Below are 27,773 nucleotides of genomic sequence, written 5' to 3' on the forward strand. Positions count from 1 at the left end.
TCGAACGACTGATGTAAAGCTCTAATGCAAAGGCGATAAATAAAATATAGAAGATCATAATTATATAATTTTTTAAATTTATCGTGAGTATATAATTATAATGTTTGAGATTATCAAGAAAATTATCGAAAAAAATTTGGCCCTTTACTGTACGATATCAAATATTGTACGAACATCGACATGTAATATATCTTCACACACTTTATGTAATATGTTATGTTTATATATATACGTTATGAAAATATATAATACGTTGTATATGCGACAAAACAACAAACCATAAAGTCTGGATAATCATTTAGGAAGAAACACAAAAAGCTGCTTGGTTTTTATAATGTTAGATTATATATCTTGAAAACTTTAATTGTTTGTATAACGAGTTATAAATAAACGGTTTGAGATTTACAGCATCTTGTCCTCAGGATATGCCTGTATATCGTTGTTGCCATAAAAATTAAAATTAGAACGTCAGTGTGTCGCGCGTTTCGCTGCGGAACTATTCGAATTTATATGAACAATTTGAGACAGTCGTGTCTATTTCTTAATTTGACGAGTCTAGATAATAGCCAATTGTTATTTCGTGCAAATAAATCTATTATGATTAAACCATATGTATCAATTGTGTCATTTAAAGTATACATTGCCGTTTTCTTCTAATTTCGTGTATAAATGACATTATATATTTATATTGGAGAAAGAGGTTTTATAGATTTATTGATATTAAATTAAATTTCAAATAACTAACAGAATACGTGAAAATTAAAATTTAAATTCTAATATATTTGGATCAGAGAGTAAATAAATGCTAATATTATATATATATTCAGAGATATATATCAGAATATTTCAGTCGTGCGCTTTTTAGGAATTATGGACTGTTAATGAATTTAAGAGAAAAGTCAATATTTTTTTGGCTAAAATTTTATTTATATTTGTGCATTTTTTAATTAAGCATCACCCGGCACCACAAAATTAAAGTTCCATCAAAATAAAGTGCACATATTGTTACACAAATAAACATAATGCTACAAATAAACATATGATTTTAAATCAAAGAATTTGAGAAATGCTGAAACTTCTCTTTTATATAATACAAAATTCAAGTACTCTTAAATCAACTAAGACTAATAAAACAAAAATAAAAAGATATTCTTTTGTCTTTTTTTCTATATAATATATATATATATATATAGCTGGGATAGAGAACGCATTGTTTAAAACATTCTATAAAATAATAAAATAAAAAAAAAAAAACTTTTTTAACTGCATTGTATGACTTTAATATATTAGTTATAAATGTGCTTTTTAGTTTCAGTACATGATTTATTGAGTTTGAATAATCGTAAAAAATCGAAATAATTGAAATACTGTTTGTAATTGATTTGTATCGACTCTCTCATTAAATAATAGATATAGCAATATATTCTTATATATGGCGAACATTTTTCTATAATGGCTCATACAGTTTGTAATGGATCTCTGTCTGTTTCAGATATACACACTTTGACAGATTTCGGTACATTGCAATCTAATATCGTAGCAAATACCTTCAAAAATCCACGTTCCGAATCAGAGTGATTCGTTAATATAACGTGGATTCCGCGATGTACGGCATCTAATATATCGTGATGTAACATTTCACCCGTAACATACAAATCTGCAGATATTTCTTTTAATACTGAGGCGCCTGATCCGGCACATAATGCAACAGTAGTAATATACTTATCTAAAATATAAAAATAAAATCATATATAAAATAGTATGATTATATATATATATACTTTCGTCATTCATTATTTTATTCTTGAGTGATATAAATTATTTTTACTAAAACTCACCTGCACCGGGTGCACGCGCTAATCTTACATGTTTCAGATCTGTACGTTGCTTTATTAAATTCACCGCTTCGTCGATAGTTACCCTCGTTTTCAAAATGCACAATCTTCCCAGTCCGTAAGTTTCATTATCCGCATTTGGCTGAATCGGCTTACTGCTCTCAAGCTCTTAAAATAGTATTTTCATAAGCGGTAAGATATTAATATATTAATTTATTTATTAATATATATAAATTAAATTAAATATATTTATATTTAATTTATTAAATTATAAAATATATGTATTTATATTAATATATATTTTATAATTTATACAAATATATATATTTAATTTATCAAATTAATATCAATATTAAACATTAATAATAAACCGATTTAGATACTATAATGAATTTCTTCTTACCGAAAGCTTCCGCTAACCAGTCATTTACACCGCCTTTTACGACATCAAAACTAGTATGTGGAGAGAAGACAGCGATTTTATTTTCTAGACATCTCGCCACTATTCGCTCCTATTATATATATAGTACAAATTAAAAATCGCAATAATTTTTTAATAATTTTATGGAAATATATTTTACAGTACCTTCCAAGATCGAGTTGTAATAGACTTCAATGGAGTAAATATTAATGGGTGATACGTGATAATTAAGTCAGTTTTTAGTTCAACGGCTTCATCCATAACATCCTTGGTTAAATCATTCGTCAGTAAAATGTGTGACACATTTTTGGGTTCTGTGGGTTCAACCAATAATCCGACATTGTCCCAGGAAGCTGCGAGTGAGCTGTCTGCAAATGTATTTATTATGCTCACAATCCCCTTCAAAGGTATCCCAATTGTATTTTCTGCGCTGTTACTCATCATTTTATATTGTTTGATATATTTGTACTCTTTAATATATCTGTATCGTAAATAAAAATTGTTGCAGAATAATCCCACGTTGTATAAGCGCGTTAACATTTATGTGCCCTAAAAAAAAGATGTAATTTTAAATGATATATGATTTATAATACATATATTCGAAAATGATGTATCAAGGCATAAAATATAATAGTCAGATATTTAAATTCATTGTTTATTTACAGAGTTTGTTAACAAAAATGTAAAGACATCGAGTTTTATGCTGCTTAACATAAAGAAAATGATTTTTCTCACAATATTTTTGGCATTGAAAAAATTGATTTCCAATTTTATAATTATCTACTATTCTTAAGTCTCCTTATTTAAATGAGAAAGATAAAATTGTATAAACTATATTTTTTACAGTTTTATTCTTTATGGTTGTAAAACCATATCTTCACTAAACTATCGTCGCTCGCAGAGGCAAGTTGTCCAGGAATTGTAGAATTCCATTGCACACAGTTAACATCTTGAGCATGTGCATTGTCCATCAAACAGATCATTGTAAAACTTGGTTGATGCGGATCACAGTCACTGTCCTCTTTAAATATCCGAATTATGTCGTCGCCACATGCAGTCACTAATAAACCTGTAGCCTTGCACCAGTCGATATCGTAAATAGTTCTTGTATGGTAGCCTGATAGTGTACAAATACATTTCCAGACAGATTCGTTGTTCGGCGTAGGAATGCCTGTTTCGTTTCCTGGTTTGTATTCTCGCCATATCTTTACTGTTTTATCGTCACTGCAGGTTGCTATTCGATTACCAGTCTTTTCCCATGAAAGACTCCATACTGTAGAAGTGTGAGATGATAAGGTTGAGACACACGACCAATTACTAGTCGCCGCATCTTCTTTAAATATCTTCACTGTATTATCATAGCTGGCAGAAGCCAGAATATCTTCTCGTGGATGCCATCTTACCTAAAATAAAGGTATACTCTTAATTAATACAATATATGTTAATCGCCAGTAGAGTTTTAAAAACTAAATAGAATTATTCTTTCGACCATGACTGGCATAAGTTCAAAAATGTTTATTTATTAAAGATAACACACTTGTGTTATCTTTAATAAATAAACATTTTTGAACTTATGCCAGTCATGGTCGAAAGAATAATTCTATTTAGTTTTTAAGGTATACTCTTGTTATATACAAGAAATATAAATATTTCCATTTGTATATCGATAAAAACAAATTTAAAACTGAATCTTGGAAAAATGACAAATCCATGCTTAAACCATAATTTTTCTTTTTCAGAAAAGCTTGCACAGACGTACCTTTTTTACATCTTGAGTATGAGCATTAATAGCATCGGCACACTCATATTCATCATCGTTCACTTCCCATACCCACACTGATTTGTCACGACTACATGTAGCGAGTAACTCACTGGAGTTTGACCAACTAACGCTCTTCACTTCGTTTTCATGGCCTTCTAATGTCGCATTACATTCAAATTGTCCTGATTTTTTATCCCATATTGCTATAGTGGCGTCAAAACTTGCAGATGCAATGTAATTACCACAAAGGGACCAAGCTAATTCTCTAATGGTTCTAGAATGTCCTTCGGTAAGGATCATTTTTGTAACCCACTTAAGCCCCTGTAATCCCCATATTATAATCTTTTTATCCTCGCCGCAAGATGCTAAATAAGCACCCTTAGGATGCCAGCAAACGTTCCATACTCTGCCTCTGTGTCCAGTTAGGCTTTGCTTTAGTTCCAATGTATCCATTGCTACCTGCAACAGCATAATTTATTTTTAACGTGGAAAACGATATTTATTAAGAATGCTTCATAAAAAATATTTATAATAAAAATTTAATATGTCTTTAATGCATTAACAAAGTGTAATTCGTAAATACAAAATATATGAAGATTTGAAAAAAATTTTTTTAAGCACATAAGGTATTAAATATGAAACAGAGTGATTTGTCAGGATACATTGGAACTAAGCAGAACAGTATATAATTCTCACATCGCAAGTACACGAAATATTTATTATTCCAGTTTTTCCAGTTAACCTTCACATACAACATATATATAAAATATGCAGATACGTAAAATTTGCTTATAACGATTATATAAACGTATGTAATGATAATGAATATAGAATCAAAATTTGTTACATAATTGCATCAAATTAATTAATAACACTCAAAGTTATAGTTTTAGTCTACACAATAATGAAATCAAAGAGTGTTGTAAATTTGTAAACTCACCTTTGCAAAATCTTTAACAATACTGCGCAGATATTTTAACAGATTGCTAGTCACTGATATTTGTATACGTATAAGTTTTATGTAATGTGAAGTATGTAAATTACTTGCAAAAGTATATAACAACGATAACGATGCAATCTTTGGGGGTTAGATGTTAGATGTTGATTTTACCGATAGAGAAATGTAGTTAGCGAACGTACTGTCAGAGATTATCATAGATGACGTTGTTGACAGTTCAATTCGCGCCATATTCTCACTCTAGTTTTACATAGAATGTTTTGCAAGACCTCAGAATGTTTTTTTATTAACATAGATTTGGAGTCCAGTCTTTTTTGCAATGGAGAGAGGTCATTTTCTGTAAGTTTCCAATTTTTTTCCATATCTTCTTTTTCAATTGCTTTGTAACTCCGAAACTAATTGATACCTTATAACATATTTTCGTTAAGGAAACATATCATCTCATCGTCAAATGGCTCCGAGGAATCTGCTATTAAAAATTCGAAAATTTTGAGAGCTACTTATTCATAGAGAACAAGTGCATAATATGTATAGATATCCAGCTATTTCTCAATTATATCGAAATAAAAAAAAATCAGGTAATATTATATATTCAATTATATATATTATAAATATTTCATTTCTTAGAAAATAATGGAAGGGTTATTTCTTAGAAAATAATAGAAAACGAACGAACTCTATTTTTACATGCTATTTTTATACGCATTTTTACATCCATGAGATAAGAATATATAGCTTGCTATATAATTATTTGTGAAAAATATCGCGACTTAAATCTCTATTTTTAGCAATCATAAATAACCGTATCGCGCGCATTTCACAACTTTACTTTGCGCTCGATATTAACTGTATATATACATATCATTAATCCAATAATTATACTCTCAAAGGCGCTGTTCGAATCAGCGAAGCGCGCAATCTCCGTGATGAGAGCAACGTACATCATCATTCAGCGAAAATAGGAGCGAGAATTACACAAGGAACAAGGTAAAAAAAATATTTTTTTTTATCTCTCTACATACGGATACATATGTACCTCAAGAGATAAAATATAAAAAAAAAAAAAAAAAAAATTAATAAATCGTGTCTTTCGAATTTTCGAGGTCTCTGTCTGCTGCCACGGTGCGGAGAGGAGCGTAATCGCGATCGAGCGGGATGGAAGTGACGACCGGCGGCTGCTAACCAAGGAAGGATTGCAGGATTTGCAGGTGAAGTGAGGGAAAAGAGAGAGAGCGACTCGCTTTTCAGTCAGTCGTCATATTCGCGTATATATACGGTGTAATAACACAACGCCTACGTTATAATATATATATATTATATATATATATATATATATATATATATATATATATATATATATACATGTAAGCGAACTGTGTTCCGCGCGATAGTCGGTGGCGAGGAGGCGGTCGACGGCGACAGGGACGGGGTCGACGACGACGACGACGAGTATCGGCGAGAGCGGCGTGGACTCTCCGCCAGCAGCAGGGGACGACACGACGACACCTGCTCGACGACTCTCGGGAGGAGGTGGTACGCTGGATACATATGTACGTAGGAATAACGCGGATGGACAGAGAGCAGCGGAACGCGGCCATACTCAAACAACGGAGGCGCGAGAGATGAAGTTATAATAGAGTCGAATCCGAGAGAGTAAGTAGCGAGAGATCTCGCCGATTGTTCGCGCGCGAAGGACGGAGAAGAGAGGAGACTACGAGCTGAGCTTGGTCGAATCGCGAGTCGGCGCGAGTGTATTCGCGATATATCGGTGCGCGAGAGCGAGCCAGCAGCAACCAGCAACCAGCAACCAGCAGCAGCAGCCAGCAGCAGCAGCAAGGAGAGAACACGAAGAGAGGAGCGGCCGGAACGGGCGGAAGTGTGTGCGTAGGAAAAGGGGTAGCAGCGAGTAAGCGAGAGCGAGGAAGATCCAGTTAGTCCAGCGAGATGAGCGCCAAGACTGACGTGAACAGGCGAGTCTTGGCGATCCAGGCCAAGAAGAAGCGGCACAAGCCCAGCAAGCGCAAGGGCAAGGCCAATTCCCAGGGTGATCAGGACTCGGCGCAGAGCTCCAAGGGGCCGCGAAGCGGCCCGGAGGCGTCTGCCGCCGCCTCCGTCGAGTACTTCGACGCCCGCACGCAGCGCATCTTCGTCAGCGACACCAACGGGACCAGGTATGCCCGATGATGCGATCCGACAGCCGGCATCAGCATGGCATGACGTTAACACGCGTCCAGACTCGTTACGGTTCTTTTTTTTTATATCATCGTCCTGATGTTACGAACGATGACACGTTACCATTACGCGTGCACTTTTTCTATTACGGTCTCGCACGTTATTATGCGGCATATAAATACGCGTGTTAACGTCAGATGACAGCTCGTCGTTGAATCGGTTCGTGTTCGAACTTTCGTCTTGATTTGTTTCTCAATTTTTCATTCGAAGTATCTCTGTTACGGGAATTTTAATAAATAAACGATATTATCTTTTATATATATTTATAATTACTGGAGATTTATATATATATATATATATATATATATATATATATATATGAATAACAATAATTAATGTGACATATAATGTAAGATAATTATGTTCTTCAACGATTATGAACAGTAATATTAATCATACTCTGAGATGATTGGATATAATCTTCAAATTAATCTTTAAAATTTCAATGACAATAGCATGCGTCATGTAAATCATAATAGTTACGTAACGTGCAACTGCTTTCTCGCTTTATTTCAGTGGCTTCCCTTTTCTTGCGAAAAGTTAATGGTTGCAAACACGTGTCAGTTATATCTTACTTTGTTTGTGTTCATGATATATCAATACATTTGTCGTAGATTGGAACCGTGTCATAGTTCTAGCAATGAGACGATAGAAGACGATGACGAAGTATTCAGTAGCGAAGACGAGGAGCAGGAGGACAGCAGTGATTATTGTAAAGGTGGATACCATCCTGTGAAGATAGGAGATCTCTTTTTAAATCGATATCACGTTACTCGTAAGCTCGGCTGGGGTCACTTTTCCACTGTATGGCTCTGCTGGGATTTACAGGTATATAATAATGAATTTGCTAATGAATTTTTTTTACACCTACCTAAAATACACAGGATATCTTGATGATATCTGATTCTGCAGGATAAACGTTTCGTGGCGCTTAAAATCGTGAAATCCGCATCCCATTTTACTGAGACTGCGTTGGATGAAATTAAATTATTAAAAGATGTGCGCGATACAGATCCCGTCGATCCTAAGCGCAATAAGACCGTCCAGTTGCTCAATGACTTCAAGATCAGTGGCATTAATGGTCTGCATGTTTGCATGGTATTTGAAGTGCTTGGACATAATCTTCTTAAATTGATTATCAAGTCAAATTATAGAGGTATTCCAAGAAATAATGTAAAACGCATCATCAGACAAGTCCTCGAAGGTCTCGATTATCTTCATAATAAATGTAAGATGATTATTTCAATCGTATTGAAATATTTATGTATTTAACTAATTTTACGTAGCAGTTTAACAGAATATTATGAAACTGAAATGAAAAGAATGCTGCAATTGCAATTTATAAGAAATTTACTATTATATTATATTATATATAGTATGTTGAATTTTCTTTCAGGTAAGATTATTCATACAGACATTAAACCTGAAAATGTTCTTGTATGCGTCGATGAGACTTATATAAGAAAATTAGCTTGCGAAGCGACAGAATTGCATTCTATGGGAGCAAAGTTGCCCGTGTCCCTGATTTCCACCGCGCCGAAGGAATTCCAAGAACCCATACCAAATTCTAAAATGTCCAAGAATAAGAAGAAGAAATTAAAGAAGAAAGCCAAGCGCCAGAACGAACTCTTGAAGAAGCAGATGGAGCAGATCGAGGAATTAGAGGAGCAAAGTAAAATCGCGAATAGCACGAGAGAGAACGGGGAGGTTGAAACGAATAGCCTAGATCAGGATCTTAATACGGAAAGCATAGAGGACAATACGGAGAGCAAAGATTCGCCCGACATATCGGAACCGTCCGCGCCTTCCTTACACATGAACGGAGTAGATGGTTTAGCGGGCGGCGAGAAGATACAGAACAATCCGTCGCCCGAACAAGAATCCGAGAAGATAGACAACGTGACTCTGTGCGACGTGGAGAAAAGTTGCGGCGAAGGTATTTTACCACCGGATGCCGAGGACACCGATGAATGTAGCGAAAGTAGGTGTAACGTCAAGCGAAGACGCATATATATCTATATATATCTTTTGTTTCTTTCTGCACAATTTCGTCTGTTATCCGTCGTCTTATTTTCTAGGTCGTAGGTCATTTAATCCACCGGAGAGTAAGCAATTGAAACGAGCATTCGTATCGCCATTGGATCCCGCCATAATGGAATGCGAGGTTGATGTGAAGATAGCGGATCTCGGAAACGCGTGTTGGGTTCATAAGAAATTCACGGATGACATTCAAACTCGTCAATACAGGTCGCTCGAGGTTCTATTAGGCTCCGGATACGATACCTCTGCCGATATATGGTCTACCGCTTGCATGGCGTTCGAATTGGCAACTGGCGATTACCTTTTTGAACCGCACAGTGGTAAAGATTACTGCAGGTAACGGTTAAACATTCATAATGTAGTTATAAACTTTCTACAAGGAGTACCTGGGAAAAACCTGGTATTCTCAGAAAATTTCAACCTTGAAAAATCAGGGAATTCTCATGTAATTTGATTGAGATTCAGGGGATTTAAAAAAAAATTATCCTTTTTTGTTAATTTCATTCTTATTTAGCACTTAAGAAACATATATCTAATACATATTTTGGCAATATTTAAATTTTTATTAAAATTTTATGTAATTTTTTTAAATTGACAATCTATTTTTAGATCCTTTATCAAGATTTTATATAAATTATAAATTCATAGAAAATTGCTCAATTTTGTAATAGATAATATTTAAATAAATTTGTACTTATTTACTTAATAAATAATTAAATAATAATTTAATAAATAATTAATTTCAATAAATTAGTATTCCCCTTGACACGTTTATAATAAATTATTTTTTGTTTTATATTTTTATTTTTATCAGGGAATCCTCAGAGAATTTTTTTACAAAATTTGAGTAGACACCCTGAATTCTAAAAATCATTCTTTCACATTTTAAAACCGAATCGATTATTTCAGAGATGAAGATCATCTGGCCCATATAATCGAGTTGTTGGGAGAAATACCGAGACGTATCGCTCTTTCGGGAAAGAACTCAAAGATATACTTTAACAAGAAGGGTGAACTGAAGCATATTACCGGGTTGAAACCGTGGGGCCTGTACGAAGTATTGACGGAGAAATATGACTGGACGCCGAGCGAAGCCCGTGAGTTCGCAGAGTTCCTAACACCGATGCTCGAATTTAATCCGAGCATGCGAGCTACCGCAGCCGAGTGCCTGAAGCATCCGTGGCTGCAAATCAAAAAGTGATCGCGTTTTTTATTGTTTTATCTGTAATATCCTCCTCTGCTCCCCTGAATTCTCATCCCAGTCCTACCGCCCGGTTATCGCGTTATTGTAAATCGAGAGTGTGATAGGAAGCCGAAAATACCTGCGAACGTCAGGTGTGTTATTTCGCGTACTGAAAATTATTAATTCCGCGAGCCAATTTGCGTAACTAAGAGCAAGTGCATCGTATCAAGAACGCGCACACAAACACACATACATACATATACTCACACAGACACACGTACACACATTAGAAAACTGTTTGATATACGAATTACGGGAACGAATTGTATCATATGTTGTTATATTAATCATACGAATGTGTCTCCGCGTGAGGAAATGCTGCGAAACCGAAAATGTTTCAAGAAGATGATTGTTATATATCCTTTACAAAATGGTGATTTGACAATATCGCGAAAGTCGCCTCAAGGAAAACTTTTCGAACGTAACGATTCGAGCGAAGTGTCGCAAAATCCGGAAATCGTTGAGAAAGATCTTGCAACATTCCGCTGATTTCCATATATAAATAACGGCCGCGCGCGTGCTTCCTAATAAAACACTCTCAAACGTCATCGGCTGATCATCATTTGTGTAATTGTACACTTGTTACATCGTGTTTTTAATTAGTGATGAGAGAAAACTTAAATTAAAAGAAATTTCATAGTACTTTGTATACATATATATATTACTTTTCGTATTCTCGTGTCGCATTCTTCGTACTCGTCATTTAATTTATCTAATGAATATTCCAAGAGTCGTGGGATCTACTCGTAATGCAGTGTATGAAAGGGACTATTGGTGGACTCGATAGACGTGTTTGGTTTAAAATTAGGACTCATTGCCTTGACTCAGTTATCTGTATATACTTTTATATATTGCACACACACACACACACCGGTTGCTGTAAATTCTTGCCAACAAACTTGTCGAGAAATCGTGACAGGACAGAAATGACTATTTAATTAATATTTTACGTCTACCTCAATATACGTGAGTTGGTTAGATATACTCATATAAACACAGATATGCAAGGAAGGACTGTATTCACGTATAAATTGAAATGGATTGATTTGTATATTGTAAATAATTAAGAGCTGATCGCTAGATTCTTGGAATATTATAACTATTTTGGGCACCAATTGGAATAAGACAATATGTATACACACTCATACTTTTACTGATACATTTTCTAACTGTTTAATTTATAAAATTCGATGTATATTAAAAAATATTATTTTTATTTATCGACATAAAAATTAAATTTTTTTAGCAATAAGCATTGATAGGGCTGTGTGTCTAATATATGTTACATAGTAATATTTATATTAGAAATATAATGTAAAAATCTATACTTACTGTAAGCACAGCTTACATATAAGTGGCAATAAAACTAACGTCATTTATATATATATATATATATATATATATATATATGTGTGTTTGTGTGTGTAATATGCGATTTACACGTGAAAGAAAATGCAATTTGTCTTGTTCCATTGTGCCCTGCAATAACGATGACATTTCTAATAAACATTTCTGTTATAAACTCGTTTATGTCGCTCCAATGCGAACACCATATACATAATGTACAACTACGAAAAGAGAGTATCTATATCGCAGATAAGGTCTCGGTGAACACATAATGAACGAGAATAAGTAACGTTAATTTTTGTGCGAACCCCCTTAACTACGTGAATATTGACTGATTACTGAAGCTCTCTGCCGATAATAATTGTCTTCTATTTTATAAACGAGAAAGCGAAGCAGTACGTTCCACCGGACCCTCTAGACGTCGCGCATACTTTCTTATGTCGACGAATTCAATTCATGCTTCCCGCAGAATGTTCTGTTTCGCTTCGCCTGCCAGTTTAAGGTCACATTTCATAGGGAAAAAACAAAAAACAAATTTTGAACTATGTATGGAGATGCGTGCGTATGTGGAAATCGTCACAATGTATAAATATTTTGTCACTCATTGCAGTTATATATTTCTTCTCGGGTAAAAGAGGAAAATACTTCCGTGAAAATACATTATCTATTTTTTAACATTATGCATTTTTTATTTATTTTTTATTATTTTTTATTAGCACATTGATATCTCTTTATTTTATTAAGCGGATATATAAAATTATGTAGAAAAGGCGCAGTTTTTAATTTTAATTTATTAAAAATCAACGTATATTATGAAAATTTGTTTACTGATTTCTATTATTCTCTCGAATTCGGCCGTTCAAGCGTTGCTTAATTTAACAAGATCATTTCTTGCGATTTTGGGAAAAAAAAATTTTAAAGCAGGCACTCACGATATCCTGAAACTTACAATATACAAATACGCGAGAGATTTGATCAGAAAGTGCCTCTTCTACCCGCGTTACAATTAATGTCGGATACAGAACGATGCGTTTATATTGCAATTTTCATCCCGGCAATGCAAATCTAATGCATTTTAGTTCATAACGTATTATTTATTACCCTCCCCCCGCAATTTTCGTGCAATTGCGTGGCTCGTTCGTAAATCTCATGTGGTCTTCGACGACGGCAATCGTGACGAATTTGTACATAGCTAAAAACCATAGCAGATAATATTCGAAATATATGGCCAGTGAAATTTGTTGTTCTGAGAAGGAAGGCAGCGATCACGACGACTTAACAATGAATTTTTTCATTAGTATTACTCGTTACGTAATAGAGAAAATTTCTAATTAATATCGAGCTCCATTTCACTCTTCATTCCATAATGTTATTTAGAAGATATATTTCGCGGTAGTCTCCTAAAAAAGTATAGAGACCCGTCAAAATTCAAAAATTTGTTCGTCTCTCGTTAAAGAATAAACTGATATAATTTTAGTGAACTCACACACTTTTGCTATAAGCACGTGAAGAAGACTTTTATTACAATTGTATAAATAGAGCAGTTATAAATTCACACTTAATTGTCATTAAGACATAATAAGAGAGAAAAAAAATTCAATTTCACCGTTTAATTATTTCATTATCAATTCTCACAAAAAAGACGAAATTTTTATCAAGAATCAAAAGGGAAATCTTACGCGAATAAGGATTATAAAAATAAAAATTTTAATTTTCACGTGTATATATAGCATTGACTACAGAGAAAAAAAATAGTAAAAATACTTTCGTGGATCGATATATTATAAAAAAAATTATTAATGCGAATTTCATTATCTCGAGTTAATTAGTTATTATACCTCGACTTTGTTAGATGAGTCAATATAGATATCAAATTCGTGCCGATCGTCGTTAGGATCAATCGAAGCTCAATATAATACCATGTTGTCCATGCGTCGTCGCATCTGGAGATCGTTCACATATATTTATCATAGATAACACGTTTTATCACATATTAATATATCATATGTATCATACATATATATATTAATATTTCTAGTGCTCTATAAATATAAATAGATATATATATATATATAGTATATAAAAACATGAATCTATTAAAAACAATAACTTACGTAGGTAGGTGTGACTCGCTGCTTTGGCGTTAGGATATATATAGCTAGGAGAAAATTAACAACAATAAGTAAACTGTGTATAGCTCTTGATGTACAAGATATCCCCTCCCCTTTATTCCTCTTCCGAGTGCATAATTTTATTTGTGCGAAGTAGATGGAAGAAGAGAAGAAACGAAAAACGAAGACCCTCGGAGCGCTCCGTTTCTTTTTTTTTGCGATAAACAGATTTCTCGCGCATAACATATACAAATATATATATATGTATCATATATATATGTTTATATATATATATATATAAATGTAAGATTCACGGATGTGGATGATTAGGGATGGTTGGATGAAAGGGGAAATGGTACATATATAATATATATACAGGGACCCAATATTGAAATTTACCAAGGACTCATGTTCCAATCGGTAGATTCTAAATTCGAGCGAAATAAATCTCCGTTCAATCGGGTATATTAATCGCACTGCGAAAATTTCGAGAATGATACACCAATATATTTACGAATTATAATACTTTGAAATTAGAGCGACTATATAATATTATACTCTCATTCGGCTCAGATCCTGCATAAGGATCGCAAAAGTAAAGTAACATACGTGTACTTGAAATACTTGAAATAAGTTTCTTGACGTTTCCTTTCTTTTGCAGCCGCAAGCTGTTATCGATTGCTATCCTGTTTAAAAAAAATAATTATTATTATCTGATGCTAAACGCACAGCGAAACTCCATTGTGTAAGTCGTTAATAATCATTACTGAACCGTACCGTTGTGAAAACTCGTCTCTATTCAATTTTCGGAGACGAGTATATCTGCACAACGTTAAAGTGCGAATTGAGTATGCGAAGAATGTGGCCTTGATCAAAGAGCAAAAATTACGTCGATGTAAAAGTTACACGTGCGCTTTGTCGAAAAATGGATATTGTGCGATCTCCTCTTTTAATCTTAAGAAGATTGGTTTTGCCGGAGATGCGATAATGTAAGAAAGAGAGAGAAATCATTCGATATTCGACGAGAGAGAAAAGAAAGAAGCTTTGTTATCAAACACCAAGTTTTATTATATGTATTAAGAAACGCGCGCGAGATACTGTAAATATTGCGAAATAAACCTGGCGCGGGGTTTTGCACATTTTTAGAGAAGAGAGCGTATTTAGGATTCTATACGGTGATTGATTTGCGCCCGGAGGGCTGGCAGAGACCCTTATTCTGACTGGATCTCTCACAATGTAAAATGTACAGCGATTATATATCGGAATATAATATAGATCACAGAAAGAAAATGCATTGTATAAGTTAAGCGAGAGAAAGAAGGAGAGAGACGCGCGCTATATAAAGTCGGCATATGATAATATTATTATCTCACTGATTGGTACATAGTCATACTGGTCTTGTAGCGTTTATAGAGAGCCATTTAACTCTGCATGCTTAACCAATTTTGTGCTCGCCGGTAAAAAAAAGTCCGTGATAAGGATCCTCCCCCGTGACGGACACTTTAAGAATGTAAAACTATCGATAGAGATGATGAGATGCGCGTGTAGGCGCCTGCGATATGTGATGACGATCATCATCTTTAGAAGTTCATCGAGCCGAAACGGGACATGCAAGTTAATAACGGATTCAACACCTGGCTGTTACAAGAAAAACGACTGGAGCATCGGGACAAGGAAAGCAAAGAAAGCAGGGCGTTTTATTGTGCACACCAACTCCTCTCCTCTTCTAGATAATATCCCAGATTAGCGCGATAAAAATATGCCCTTTGTCACTGCTGGCTGGGCGATCGAATCCACGAGAGGACCGGAGAGATAAAGTTCGCTTGATTGATCAATTAATTCGCCTGATCGCGTCGCACAAGTTGTTGCATATGTCTGTAATAAGATGCCAAGGAATAAAAGGCATCATTCGTGTCGCACGTGTCGTTAAATCTCCTGTAATTAATAGGCGAATTAATTAAACAATTTTTATTTATATTCCATTTGGTAGAACAAGAAAAAATTGAGAAAAAATTGTTAAAGCGAGTTTCTTTCTTTTAATTGCATGAAACTATTCGATTTTGAAAATTGTGTAGCAAATTCTTATTGCGATATCTCTGCAGAATTTCTCTATCTTTCCTTTTAATTATAAAAAAATTAATTTGATTATAAAATTATTATTAAATATATACGATATTACAATATTTTATATTATACAACTTATATACATATATAAATATAAAATTGTTTTCATTTTCGTTCGAGCGCATCGTATAATGAAAATCACGCACTTCTCGAGATATCTAATTACGAATTAGGATGCTGCAGAAAAGGAAGCTTAAGAGGAAACATCGAATAAGTAATATAATAGTCGCTGATCTATATTGTCTCGTGCTCCAGTCGCTCGATGTACGATCATATGCGAGGCGTTAAGAACTCTAGAACATAATAAAATAGCGATAACGAATCGAACGAATAAATGGATTTGATGTTTAGACGCTGCCTCCGTTATGTGCCCTGCCGCAAAAAGAGTAAATTAACACAGAGACAACATGTACACCCACCTCCCGAGAGAGATTGATATATATATAATGAGAAATAAATTCGCAACAAAAGAAATTGTTCTCTTTTCACTCATCATCTATTGTCGAAGGAAAAGAAGAAGTAACAGACTGGAATCAATCACGAGAATTACAGATTTTTATTTTTTTATTATTATGTATATCACAAAATTATATATATCACCTTTATTGTCCCTGAATAAAATTACAGTCATTATAAAGTGCAGGGTACAATATATATTCATATCTTTCCAAATATATTTTAGATATCAGAAAAAAAATTAGAATTTGTCGCGTATAACTATATTAATACTTATCCGTTTCTGTTTACTTCATCAGAATATGTTTGCTGCCGAATGCAATATCAATTAATTAATATTTTATTCCACTTTAGAGTACAATATACTTGTGTTTGTATCTTTCGACAGCTGATTTCTAACTACAAATCTTGTACGATGGGTTAACGTTCGGCCTCGAGAAAGCAAGATAAGATAGTCTTATATCCACCTATATACGAATGATATGATAACGAAACATATGCTTGCAAAGATTAACGACACATAATACATATATTTTTTCACGATAATACCGTCGTAGGTATTAATAACTAGAAAACAAATCTCTTTTTAATTTTAATTTATATTTTACTCGTTATATATATTCGTTCAATCGTCATAATTTTAAATTACTTTCAACATTATTCGTATTTAGCAAGGCCAAACGTACAATTAATTATTTTACATTGTCCAAATATTATTATAATAATAATGCATAAAAAGGCATTTTTCTTTATATCATAAATATACAATTCCACAATTTTGTGAGAATAATAATAATTAGATATTATAAATTATTTAAATTAATTTGCTAAATAATATTGCTAATTATTTTTATCAAGTTTGTTTAAATAACTGATGACTTATTAAAAATCACAATGGTTACAATTATTACACAATTGAATCAAATAATACTAGATATAATACAATATTAGACTACTGTTATTATATATTCCTGTAACCAATTTTTTCATACACACAATTATTTTAATGATTAAGAATAATTTTAAATATTACACAACAAAATTAACAAGTAGAGCAACCTGCTATTTGTACATATCTTTAATACCAATAAAAATATCAGATCGTATAAATAATATTTTCTCTCTCTCATCCATATTCAACAAATATATATTATATATAATTAAAAAATTATATGAAATAAAGTTAATACAAGTAAACATAATCCATAACATTAGTGGGAACAAGATGGACTTTAATCAGACCAATCCTCGTCAGTTCTGCAAATTAATAGTATTTCTGTTAATATTTTAAGATCTTCCTGAAATCAAATTTACTGCCCATCACCATCGTCAAGCTGCTTTGAATAAAACAAGCATATTGGACAATACATTGTTATAATAAGCAACAATATAATAGTGCTTATTATTACAGACAAATATAAAGAAAAAATCAAACGAAAATGGTAAAGAAGAGTTATTAACGTCTTAAAAGAATTTCACTCATATATCATAATTGCGTAGAACTTATTGTGCAAACTGATAATATCTTATAACTTTTATCCATTTTCTATTTTCACCTTGTTCATCTCTCCACCCACAACCTATAGAACTATAGAAATAATTATAGCAAATTATATTGAATATTTATATATGATTTTGTATTCTAAAATTTCATAATATAGAAATATGTATATCAATGAAGCAGATTAGTAAGACATATACAAGTTAATATTAAACCTATTTTAGATGATTTATAATTTGTGACAGAATTCAAGAAACCTATTTATAATTTCAAGTGCTATATATTCTAGTACATGTGTGTGTATCCTGATATGTAATTTGTATACATGTGTATTTTATTTCTTCAAATATGTCATATTACACAATACATAAAATTATAAATTTCTGTCAATTTTATCAATTATAGATCATCTAAAGTAGGCTATAGGCACAAACAGCGAATTAAGATCAAAAAGATATTAAGTATTAATTTTAAATACAGAAAATTGTAAAAGTTTTCCCCCTATTTATTGAAGCGAGCCAATATTATGTTTTGCAACTTTAATAAAAATAATTTTCATTCTTTAAAAGAAAGATTTACGTTATATTATAAATTTAATACTATTTAATAAATACTATTAATATATATACATACATATGTATAATATATATGTGTATATCTACACCATTTACAAATATATTTAAAAGCATGTAACTCAGCACACTTACAGACACACATCACACATGAAAATTAAATACTTAATATAGACCCGTGTCTAGGACGTCCATTCTTCTCTTTTCCATGTGGTTGCTCCTTGGCCGTCTTAGTAATATTCAGGTTTAATTGGGCGGTCGATGCCGTGGTTGCCTCGTCATCCGATTCTATTGGACTGATTCTGATAGCTTGGTACCATTGATTCGTCAAGTCTGTCATCTGCGACTTGCAGTCTTTCAGCTCTTGTTGCGTAAATCGCCTTGTAAAGAACGGAATGAAAAATTTCAAATCCCATCTTGCAAAACCACGAATCCGTGATTGCAGAAAAGATACTTCCATTTCTTCCTCTGTGAGTTCCGACAAGTGTTCGGAATCTATAGTTTGTCCCTAAAAAAATAAAATAAATAATATTATATATTATTTATCTATCAAAAAATGTAAATTATTTGTATATTTTTTTTTATATATAATTACCCATTCTCTGGTTTTACTCAATGAAACTTCCTTATCTTTCTTCTTTCTCCTGCTATTGTTTTTCTGTTTCTTTTCGGCCCTCAAGAATTTCAACAGAGGCATAGTAGAACCGCCGAATATTAACGTCGTAAACAATACGATTATGAGTGTCGTAGTTATAATAACATGGCGCGTTTCATCACTGAAATCTAAATGAAGCGATAGTGCGTATGATATAGCACCTCGCAGACCACTAAACCACATGATGAACATCATTTTCTTCGTAATTTGATGCTCGCGGAAACGATTAACAAGTAAGGCCAATGGAAAGATGTTGGCAGCTCTTCCAATCAGACACAAGATTAAGGACCAAACGACTAATGCTGGCTCAAACTGTAAAAAAATTTAATAAATCAACTTAAAACTTAATTGTACAATAAGCATACACATATGTACGATATACTTACCCTGTGTCTAAAACTAAACAATGCTAATCCCAAGTATGCAAAAACACAAGTCTCAGCTATAAAGGCTAGTGTTCGCATTGTTTGCTGCATTGTAATCTGCGTAACAGTTGACAAGTTAAAATGTGTATAGTGCGACATGACTATTCCGTTAAATAGAATCGCCATAATTCCTGTAATGATAATACAATATATAATAAATAAGCTATAATTGTACAACAAAGAAATTTATCGTATATTAAAAATAATGTTCATATACCTGACAATTGTATGCCTTCTGCTAAAACGTACGGGGCGTACGTGAACACTAACATTATGCCAAACTCTAAAGACGGATTCTTCCTAAGATCTACGTGCTTTAACAATAAAGCACTTATTAAAGCAAAAACAACACCGATCCCGGCTGATGCAAAGAACATGAGGCAAAATCGATTCAAGCCAAGTATTATAGCTTCGCTGGTCGTCGTTGCATTATTGGACTCCAAGACAGAAGTCGTCAATACGATGGAAATAGCGTCGTTCAGAATCGATTCTCCAAAGACCAACATATTCAAAACTGGATCGACATCAAGAGCGTGAAAAATTGCAACTGTAGCGACAGGATCTACAGCAGATATCAGCGATCCAAATGCAAAACTCTCGACAAAGCTGAGCTTGTATGCCACTTGCGCCAGACCCAACAGATATATCCCGGCGCCGATGACGAACGCAGAGATAGCCGTTCCAAATATGGCAAATACCAAAATACTGCCGATGTTTTGAAAGAAATTTCCCTTATGCAGATTGTATCCCGATTCGAATATAATGGGCGGAAGTAGAACCAGGAAGAAGGCGGTCGGCGAGAAAGCCTCCTCCTTCCTCCAGTTGGCTATATTCTGGTGCGACATGAGATTTATAATCATGCCGATCGCAGCTCCCAAGAAGACGATCACCACGGATTCGGGAAGGTACTGGAAATTGGTCTGCAACATCAGGTGTATCAGTAATATTCCCAGCGCCAGGACACACAATACGAAGAATATGGACATCGAGCTGTTGTGCTCCTCCTCGGCGGAACCCTTGTCGGGAAGCACCGGCTCTGCCGGGGCTACGGTGGTCGTGCTGGTGTTCGTTGTGTTGACAGCATCCGGACTTTGCGATGATATTGCCGAGATATCCGTTGCATTCTTATCGTTGACTGGACTCGGCGACATTGACGTGCCGATCTTCTCCGTTGTCCGGACGCTGATGACATTATTGTCATCTGTTTGTACAGGCGTATTTACAGATGTGACAGATTTTACGGTGGAAGTTGAACTAGTGTTGTGACTATCGATAACATTATTTGTACTGTTCGCCAATCTCGCTGTGCTCGACGATTCCGTCAAAACACTGACGTTTGACGTGACATTTAAGACACTCGGGCTGCTCGTCACCGCGAATGTGGTCTTGTCACTGGTGACATTCCCGGTTTTGAGGTTACTCGTTTCTATTCCGTGCGACACATGTCGCGATATGTTACACAGTAATAAGATTCCGACGATGAGACTTAACTTGCGCAGGAATACGAAATGTGCCTGAAATGCTCGCAACATCTTTCAACGACGCATTATTTTAGTAGGTAGCAGAAGTCGAGTTTGCAGTTTCTCTTTTTCGTCCTTTTGCGAAATCGACGTCACGAGTCACGAGATTTGACATTTAGTGGATTAGGAGCAGACGGTTCAAGAACAGGTACAAGTCATTTGACGTCACAGATACGTCGAGAAGCTTGGCTGACCAATTGATACAGAAATTTTTGTCCCTTTTGTCTTGATTGGTCGACACCTAAATATCGATTCATGTGTATCAGCTTACATGAAAGTAAGAAAATTCCCTAGGATCGATCATCAAATAAAATTTGGGAGTCAAAAGTACTTTAGAATAAAAATCTTGAGAAATATTTATTCTATTTTTACATATTATGTTTATCTGCTTTTAAAGATTCATTCATATACTCCCATGCTAGTCCAGTGCGACCAATTTCTGCTGGTTGCGCAGGATCTTCACCTAATCTTTGTTCAACACCCTTCCAGGATCTCTCTTGTAAATATTGAGCTCCAGCCTTACCGATGGCAATAGTACCTAATGAAAGAATTGCTATGCTAACCATTATGTAATATAGCTATAAAATAATCTAAATTTGTTAAACTATTTGTACAAAAATACAGAAATGTAAAATATTAATTGTAATAAAATATCAGATATGTATCTACCTGGTGAATGAATTGTTAGAGCATTCATTTGATCTGTACACGAAGTATCATCCTCACAGTTTCTAACACTATTATTAATAAGGGAAACATCTGAATCAGTTGATGGTTTAAAACTGACATAGTGAGGGCCTCCTGGTAATATCTGTTGAAAGTCCATAAAATATTGTAGGCAAAACTCTCTTGCACTATTAAACGCCAATTCAACTTCGTATGGCGTGAGTATAGGCTTTAAAAAATCTCTCGAGTCAAATACTTCATTCTCTGGGCAAGCTATTACAACAAAAGCGTCAATCTGTAACAAAAATCGAAAATATATTAATATAATTCTATACAAAAATTCCAAGCTAAATATTTCTTTTTTACTGTATTATATTTGACATACCTCTGGGAAATTGGCAAGTTTAGCAGGATTAATTTTTCCTACATTAAGAATATAAGATTTCTTATTTTTTGCTTTAAGAACCTTTTTCACTGTGCTTATAGCTGTTAGATATTCTTTAATGCCTAATGTAGCCACTACGATTCCCACAACTTTGGCATCCTTTAGCTTTTCTATTAAAAATCTCCTTCGTCTTAGCCAGGGTGTGTTTAATGCTTCAAATTCGTGAATCTTAGCATTTACAAAAGAAAACCATCTTTTGACATGTATACTCATTGCTAATATCGAGAAAGTTTTTCCTTCCTCTCCCCAAAAAAACCCTTCGTAATCCTGTATGTTATATCCATTTTCTAATGTATAATTTCTGCCTAAGACAGTCGAGCCACTGATTGTTGTTGTATCAGTATATTCCACATTTGATGTGCAATTTAATTTGGACAAGATTAAATGTTTATATATAGGTTTCAATATATCATATACATGCTCTGTAAAATAAGTGTAAATGTATATATATTTCTATTAATAGAAGTTTTCTCTCTTTTTTTAATATCTTAACATTTAATATCTTAAACATTTACCAATTTTATGCGCGTATGCCACATCGTAGAAGATTAAAATTTTCTTTGAGCAATCTGAGAAGACTCGTTTGAATTCATTACAGAGTTCCGCAGTATCAAATTGTTTTTTTGGCAAAATGTGCAAAACTGGTAGACGAGCAGTTGGATTAAGGCAGGCATGTCCAAAATGTATTATACCATCTGCATTAATGTGTTGAGCTGTTATTTCATCGACACAACAGCTACCGCAAGTTGTATCCCCTAAGATATATACTTTCTGCCTTATACTTTTTTTCAAATGTAGTGCAACTTCTACAGAATCTGGTAATAAACTATCAGGGAATTGTAGACATACCTGTAAAAAGAAATTATAGCTCCATATAAATATTTATCTAATAACAGATTAATTTATATTTAGTCTTCTGCCATTTTTAATAAAAATTATAACTGCTCTCGTATCAAATATATATGTATAAGATGTATTTAATATTTATATATATTATGCACATAAAGTTAAACTAAACTAATTTTATCTGTCATAAGCAATATCAAAACGTAATAATTACTATATTAAATGGTTTGTAAAGATAATCGTCTATTTAAAATTAATGTTTTGCTTGTAATGAATTAAATAATTAGATATTTTCTAAGGAAAAAGAAAAACTATTTAGCACATATTATTAACATGTAACCTCAATTTTTACATTCAAAAAAGAGAAGAGGATCTTCATGTATAAAAAACTAAATCTTTTATGAAAAAACTTTAATTATGATTTTATTAATGTATGTACGAGATATTTTTAAAAATGCATATGCTTTCAAACCTGTTTGAATGTATTTGTTTGGATCCACTGAGCACACTTTTCTATATCGTACATACAATACACAGAGTCCATCTTGAAACGTGAAGCAGTTTCAGCGCCGCTGCTCGGGTTATGAGTGAACTAAAATCCAGGAGGACCCCCCCTCTGCATGTAAGCAGTCTGTTCTTAATATGTCTATGCAAATGCGTCAGCATGCATTTAAATATGCCTGAATTAAAACCTCTTCGCAATATATGTTTTCCTAAATCATGCCTCTTTGCAACACATACTTTGCTATTAACTCTGGCGAGAGATGATACGGAGAACATACCGTACAAAGAGGCATGATTTAGGAAAACATATATGCCAAAGAGGTTTTAATTTCAGACGTATTTGCGAGCGTATTGAGAATGAGACTGCGCATTCTCAATCCGACTTATATTTAAATCAACGAAATATTTAAACGCGATGAAACATCGGACGAAATATATTTGCGACTCTAATTACGATTAAAGAAATATTTATTGTCCTTAAAGATCGCTATGAAACTTGAATTTCTAATGGAATTTATGTCTCTCTCTCTCACTCCGATTCTTACTCGATTAAATAAAAATATATTATACAAAAAATGCGTAGAGCTCTATCATCGCGATATAGAAAAGTTAATAACTATAGTAGTAATTATTATAGAAAATAATTTTCTGATATCGATCGTGATTGCGTGTAGAGAAAGAATCTATTTACAATTAATGCGTAACTACATAGTTTTACGCGATGGTAGATCTTGAAATGCATCTTTCGCATAATATATTTTTATCATTTTTAGTATATTAAAAAAAATTATAAATATAAATAAAAAATTTATTAACGTTATATATTGCGATACAGAAAATTTTGCCCATCATATAATTCTGCTTATTAGTAATTATAGTAACTATAAATTAGTAATGTTGATAAATTAATAGCAACAATTGTTGACACGTATAGTAATAAATTAATAATATATTATAATATAATGAATTTTCAAGTTTTATATAGTTACAACGCGATTTATTATTGATGTGTTATTACAAAAGAAATGCACACTAATGCGATCACTATTACATGGTGCACAATAATGAATAATATTTCACGCTATGAATCTGGCTGAACTTCAAAGATATTAATTGTTTCTCTATGCTGCTAATAAGCTTCCAATCTACATCTTGATAAAAAAGAGAGTATCAAAGTCCTGATGGCTCATCATTGCTTTCAATGTCTTTTTAGCATCGTTCCTATAAAAGAACAAACAGTTCACATTTATATTTCTGCATTGTCTGCTAAGTTAGATTTCATTTCGTTTCTCCAATTTTATATTTTAATTTATTTATAATTATTGATAGAAATAAATTAAAATTTTAAAAGAGTATTTTAATGTAAGATAAGATAATAAAAGTAAATATAATGTTGAAGATAATATTACATAATAAAAGATTTGAAATGTATTTTTTTATATTACAATACTTGCAAAACAAGCATCTAATATAAACAATCATTTAGCTGACACTTATCGATTCCCTGACTACATCAAATAATGCATTGGATCTTCGATTAATTGATGTCTGATTTAAAAAAAAATTCCTGTATATATCTAACAAAAGTATTAAATAAATTGCAAAAATGTGAATACATTGAGATGAATATTTACCTTGAGAAAAGTTGTCTGAATGTAAAATACATTAAAGGCAACTTTATAGATCTGGTCTATAGTACATTCGTGACACAATAGTAATTGGTTGAACAATGTAGCTCTGACAATGAGCTTGAATTGTGCCTCCATATCATTTTTGGTGCTTTACGAATCCGTAGCCGCATCCTTGTTGTTCTTATATATTCCAACATTTTTAGAACACGTAGAAACTCCGTAAACATAATGTACAGATCATCCACAGCATGCTTGAACAATTCCCTGTTGGCTGTACTCTGTATTCTCGAATTTTTCCCAGAACGCTGATGCCACATACCAATAAATGTATTGTTCTATAATTCCATATGATGAATAATAATGTTTTTGACGAATTATGACAGCTTTAAAACTCTCTCATCTTCGGCAAGATTCGCAAACTCTTCCTCAGTGCCTTCTTCTTCAGTCTGCGAAAGAGAAAATAATAAATTTTCAAAATAAAAAAATAGTCATCAAGTATTTGATCAAGGGCATGTTCCGATATACACTGCCAGTACTGAAAAGCTATAGTTTACATTACGTATATTATATATTTTCAGTACTGGCAGTAATATCGGAACATGGGGCAAAACAATTGTGTCTAAATCCAGTGAAAAGAAAAGCGAAAATTGTTAATATATAATATTAATTACATGCAGCAGCTTCCTGAAAAAGCACGTTCTATGCGGACAAAATTAATAAATTGCTATTAAAAATCCCAAACTTAGAAGAAAGAAATGTTTTTGTTAATGCATAAAAGTAAAATTATATACTGATAAATATAAATATGCACATTTTATTTTTAATTTACGAATTTATCACAAAATTGTGCATTACTATAAAGTTCCACTGATCTCTTTGTAAAAGATATTCTTCTAACTCAGAAATGAATTTTCAAGCATATTAAAAGATACATTACTGCGTTTGCACTATTCACATTTTTTCGCAAAATCTCCTAATAACTTTAATGTGTATTTTCGAAGATATTTAAAGGTGCACATTATTGCGCTTGTGTAAAGTGCATTACTTACTTCTTCGCGAAATATATTTTCCGAATAATTCAGACGAACTTTTAAGAGTATGAAAAGACGCGTATTACTGCACGTCAACAGCATTATCTGTAAATTAATAGAATATATGAAAATTAATTATATCTAAATATAAATATCTTAATAAATTTTCAAAGTTTGAAAATAGTATATAATAATAATCTTAATAAAATTGTATATAATACAAAAAAAACTTAATAAATATTTCCAAAGAAATGAAAATTAATTTTATATCTAAATATTATATATCTAAATAAATTTCCAAGTTTTCATATAAATATTAAAAATACATTTTTAAAATACTTATCTTTATTTTATATAATTGCTACTGTGCTATATAAATTGTTTTACTTTCTATTCCTTTTTTTATATAAATAATACTTTGTAGAAAAATTTTACTACTTCAAACAGAGATATACTTGTTTGAAAAATGAATACTTACGCATAAAATGAATACTTAAATAACTCTCATCATAAGGATCTTCTGGATCTCCTAAAGATCATTTTTGAATATGAACATTATGGGTTCCAATAATTCTGAACAACTCAAGTTGAAACAAGCTCAAAGATGCTATTAAGCATTCATCGCCCACCTGTCGCATAAGTTTCGGTACAGTTTTATATATAAATTTGTATATAAGGGAGGAAAAAATATATATCTCTTTTTATATTTTATAAGAAAAGTGAAAAGAAAGATACCTGTATTCTTCTCTGTATGTTGTTTTGGCTTTTTAACAATAAATGTTTTCTCCTACATACATTTAAATCCACATGACAGAAATATATCTTTGCACAATTTGTATGGAAACAGATTTTTGTAAAAGCCAGAAAAATGTCTGTGACATCTGCACTGCCATAATTCATATGTACATGTGTATCCTTAGGAGATTTTGCATCTTCCATATATGATATCTTCTGCATTTCAACACCTATCATAAATCCAAACATGCAATCAAACAGTGCATCTACATGATCTTATATCAATAATATAAATGTAATAGAAATTATATTTTAATTTTCAAATTATTTGTTTAAATATAACAGTTGATTAACAGAATTGTAAAGTGCTTGTGATATACCTGCAGCAGAGACTCTTCCATTGCTTGCATCAATTCCTTTGTTTATAAAAAAACAATGTTGATAACAAAATCCTGTGTCCCCATGTCACACTTGTTTATATTTATTAATATTACGGCTAATAGCAGAAAACAGTCTTTGTACTTTATTATACTTTGCAAATATCTCCTTACCACTGCATGTAATGAAGATACATATAGAGCCAGAATGAATAACAATGTTTCTGCTTGGATTTGCTGAAAAAAAACAAAACATTTATGAATATTTGAGAATAAACAAATATAAAGCAATATATGAAATATATCGAAAAATTTACAAATATTTATCTCCCTGTA

The 27,773-nt window shown here is 32.7% G+C and overlaps 4 protein-coding genes and 2 long non-coding RNA genes across 9 annotated transcripts; 2 read left to right on the forward strand and 4 right to left on the reverse strand.

The window, feature by feature from the left end:
* Positions 1-955: 955 nt before the first annotated feature.
* Ciao1 (cytosolic iron-sulfur assembly component 1) lies at positions 956-5,140 on the reverse strand. 3 transcript variants are annotated; one of them, XM_083058630.1, is made up of 5 exons: positions 4,959-5,140; positions 2,422-2,805; positions 2,239-2,347; positions 1,839-2,003; positions 956-1,726 (listed from the first exon to the last, which is right to left on the reverse strand). In XM_083058630.1, the coding sequence occupies exons 2-5, from the start codon at positions 2,794-2,796 to the stop codon at positions 1,458-1,460; spliced, it is 918 nt and encodes a 305-aa protein (XP_082914756.1). In that variant the 5' UTR covers positions 2,797-2,805; positions 4,959-5,140; the 3' UTR covers positions 956-1,457. The 3 variants fall into 3 exon arrangements, with proteins under 3 accessions (XP_082914756.1, XP_082914754.1, XP_082914753.1); XM_083058628.1 differs by lacking the exons at positions 956-1,726; positions 1,839-2,003; positions 2,239-2,347; positions 2,422-2,805; positions 4,959-5,140 and adding exons at positions 2,876-3,659; positions 4,016-4,477; positions 4,715-4,760; XM_083058627.1 differs by lacking the exons at positions 956-1,726; positions 1,839-2,003; positions 2,239-2,347; positions 2,422-2,805 and adding exons at positions 2,879-3,659; positions 4,016-4,477 and having other exon boundaries at positions 4,959-5,137.
* Positions 5,141-5,520: 380 nt separating this feature from the next.
* LOC145948516 (uncharacterized) lies at positions 5,521-6,321 on the forward strand. The gene is made up of 3 exons (XR_014427378.1): positions 5,521-5,554; positions 5,867-5,963; positions 6,080-6,321. It is a non-coding gene; the product is annotated as an uncharacterized LOC145948516 (long non-coding RNA).
* A 46-nt stretch (positions 6,322-6,367) lies between these two features.
* On the forward strand, positions 6,368-16,547 carry Srpk (SR splicing factor protein kinase). Of its 2 annotated transcripts, none has more exons than XM_083058159.1 (6): positions 6,368-7,147; positions 7,823-8,036; positions 8,121-8,436; positions 8,605-9,189; positions 9,287-9,584; positions 10,158-16,547. In XM_083058159.1, the coding sequence occupies exons 1-6, from the start codon at positions 6,921-6,923 to the stop codon at positions 10,447-10,449; spliced, it is 1,932 nt and encodes a 643-aa protein (XP_082914285.1). In that variant the 5' UTR covers positions 6,368-6,920; the 3' UTR covers positions 10,450-16,547. The 2 variants fall into 2 exon arrangements, with proteins under 2 accessions (XP_082914285.1, XP_082914288.1); XM_083058162.1 differs by having other exon boundaries at positions 7,841-8,036.
* A 917-nt stretch (positions 16,548-17,464) lies between these two features.
* Positions 17,465-21,345, reverse strand: Nhe1 (Na[+]/H[+] hydrogen exchanger 1). Its single transcript, XM_083058149.1, has 5 exons — positions 19,900-21,345; positions 19,644-19,813; positions 19,198-19,569; positions 18,779-19,110; positions 17,465-17,786 (listed from the first exon to the last, which is right to left on the reverse strand). Exons 1-5 carry the CDS (start codon positions 21,212-21,214, stop codon positions 17,762-17,764), a joined length of 2,214 nt encoding a protein of 737 aa, XP_082914275.1. The 5' UTR covers positions 21,215-21,345; the 3' UTR covers positions 17,465-17,761.
* Positions 21,346-21,544: 199 nt separating this feature from the next.
* On the reverse strand, positions 21,545-23,747 carry Dph2 (Diphthamide biosynthesis 2). The gene is made up of 5 exons (XM_083058176.1): positions 23,632-23,747; positions 22,829-23,162; positions 22,254-22,735; positions 21,872-22,163; positions 21,545-21,740 (listed from the first exon to the last, which is right to left on the reverse strand). The coding sequence occupies exons 1-5, from the start codon at positions 23,701-23,703 to the stop codon at positions 21,571-21,573; spliced, it is 1,350 nt and encodes a 449-aa protein (XP_082914302.1). The 5' UTR covers positions 23,704-23,747; the 3' UTR covers positions 21,545-21,570.
* A 912-nt stretch (positions 23,748-24,659) lies between these two features.
* Positions 24,660-27,600, reverse strand: LOC145949092 (uncharacterized). The gene is made up of 6 exons (XR_014427540.1): positions 27,441-27,600; positions 27,061-27,290; positions 26,804-26,954; positions 26,344-26,430; positions 25,298-25,740; positions 24,660-24,884 (listed from the first exon to the last, which is right to left on the reverse strand). It is a non-coding gene; the product is annotated as an uncharacterized LOC145949092 (long non-coding RNA).
* Between the last annotated feature and the right edge of the window lie 173 nt (positions 27,601-27,773).

This window comes from Prenolepis imparis, unplaced genomic scaffold (genome assembly GCF_030444845.1).
Source record: "Prenolepis imparis isolate NDT839.2.m4 unplaced genomic scaffold, iyPreImpa1.0 SCAF_2, whole genome shotgun sequence".
NCBI lineage: Eukaryota > Metazoa > Arthropoda > Insecta > Hymenoptera > Formicidae > Prenolepis > Prenolepis imparis.

Excerpts from the sequence above, each read along its gene's own strand:
- Ciao1 (XM_083058628.1), bottom strand. The coding sequence starts at position 4,471 with ATGGATACATTGGAACTAAAGCAAAGCCTAACTGGACACAGAGGCAGA. Across the intron at positions 3,660-4,015 it reads ATACTCAAGATGTAAAAAAG|GTAAGATGGCATCCACGAGA; the intron begins GTACGTCTGTGC and ends CCTTTATTTTAG.
- Srpk (XM_083058159.1), top strand. The coding sequence starts at position 6,921 with ATGAGCGCCAAGACTGACGTGAACAGGCGAGTCTTGGCGATCCAGGCC. Across the intron at positions 7,148-7,822 it reads AGCGACACCAACGGGACCAG|ATTGGAACCGTGTCATAGTT; the intron begins GTATGCCCGATG and ends CATTTGTCGTAG. Across the intron at positions 8,437-8,604 it reads CGATTATCTTCATAATAAAT|GTAAGATTATTCATACAGAC; the intron begins GTAAGATGATTA and ends ATTTTCTTTCAG.
- Nhe1 (XM_083058149.1), bottom strand. The coding sequence starts at position 21,214 with ATGTTGCGAGCATTTCAGGCACATTTCGTATTCCTGCGCAAGTTAAGT. Across the intron at positions 19,814-19,899 it reads AGAAGGCATACAATTGTCAG|GAATTATGGCGATTCTATTT; the intron begins GTATATGAACAT and ends TTATCATTACAG. Across the intron at positions 19,111-19,197 it reads TGAGTAAAACCAGAGAATGG|GGACAAACTATAGATTCCGA; the intron begins GTAATTATATAT and ends TTATTTTTTTAG.
- Dph2 (XM_083058176.1), bottom strand. The coding sequence starts at position 23,703 with ATGGACTCTGTGTATTGTATGTACGATATAGAAAAGTGTGCTCAGTGG. Across the intron at positions 23,163-23,631 it reads AAACAAATACATTCAAACAG|GTATGTCTACAATTCCCTGA; the intron begins GTTTGAAAGCAT and ends TTCTTTTTACAG. Across the intron at positions 22,164-22,253 it reads AACTTGCCAATTTCCCAGAG|ATTGACGCTTTTGTTGTAAT; the intron begins GTATGTCAAATA and ends TTTTTGTTACAG.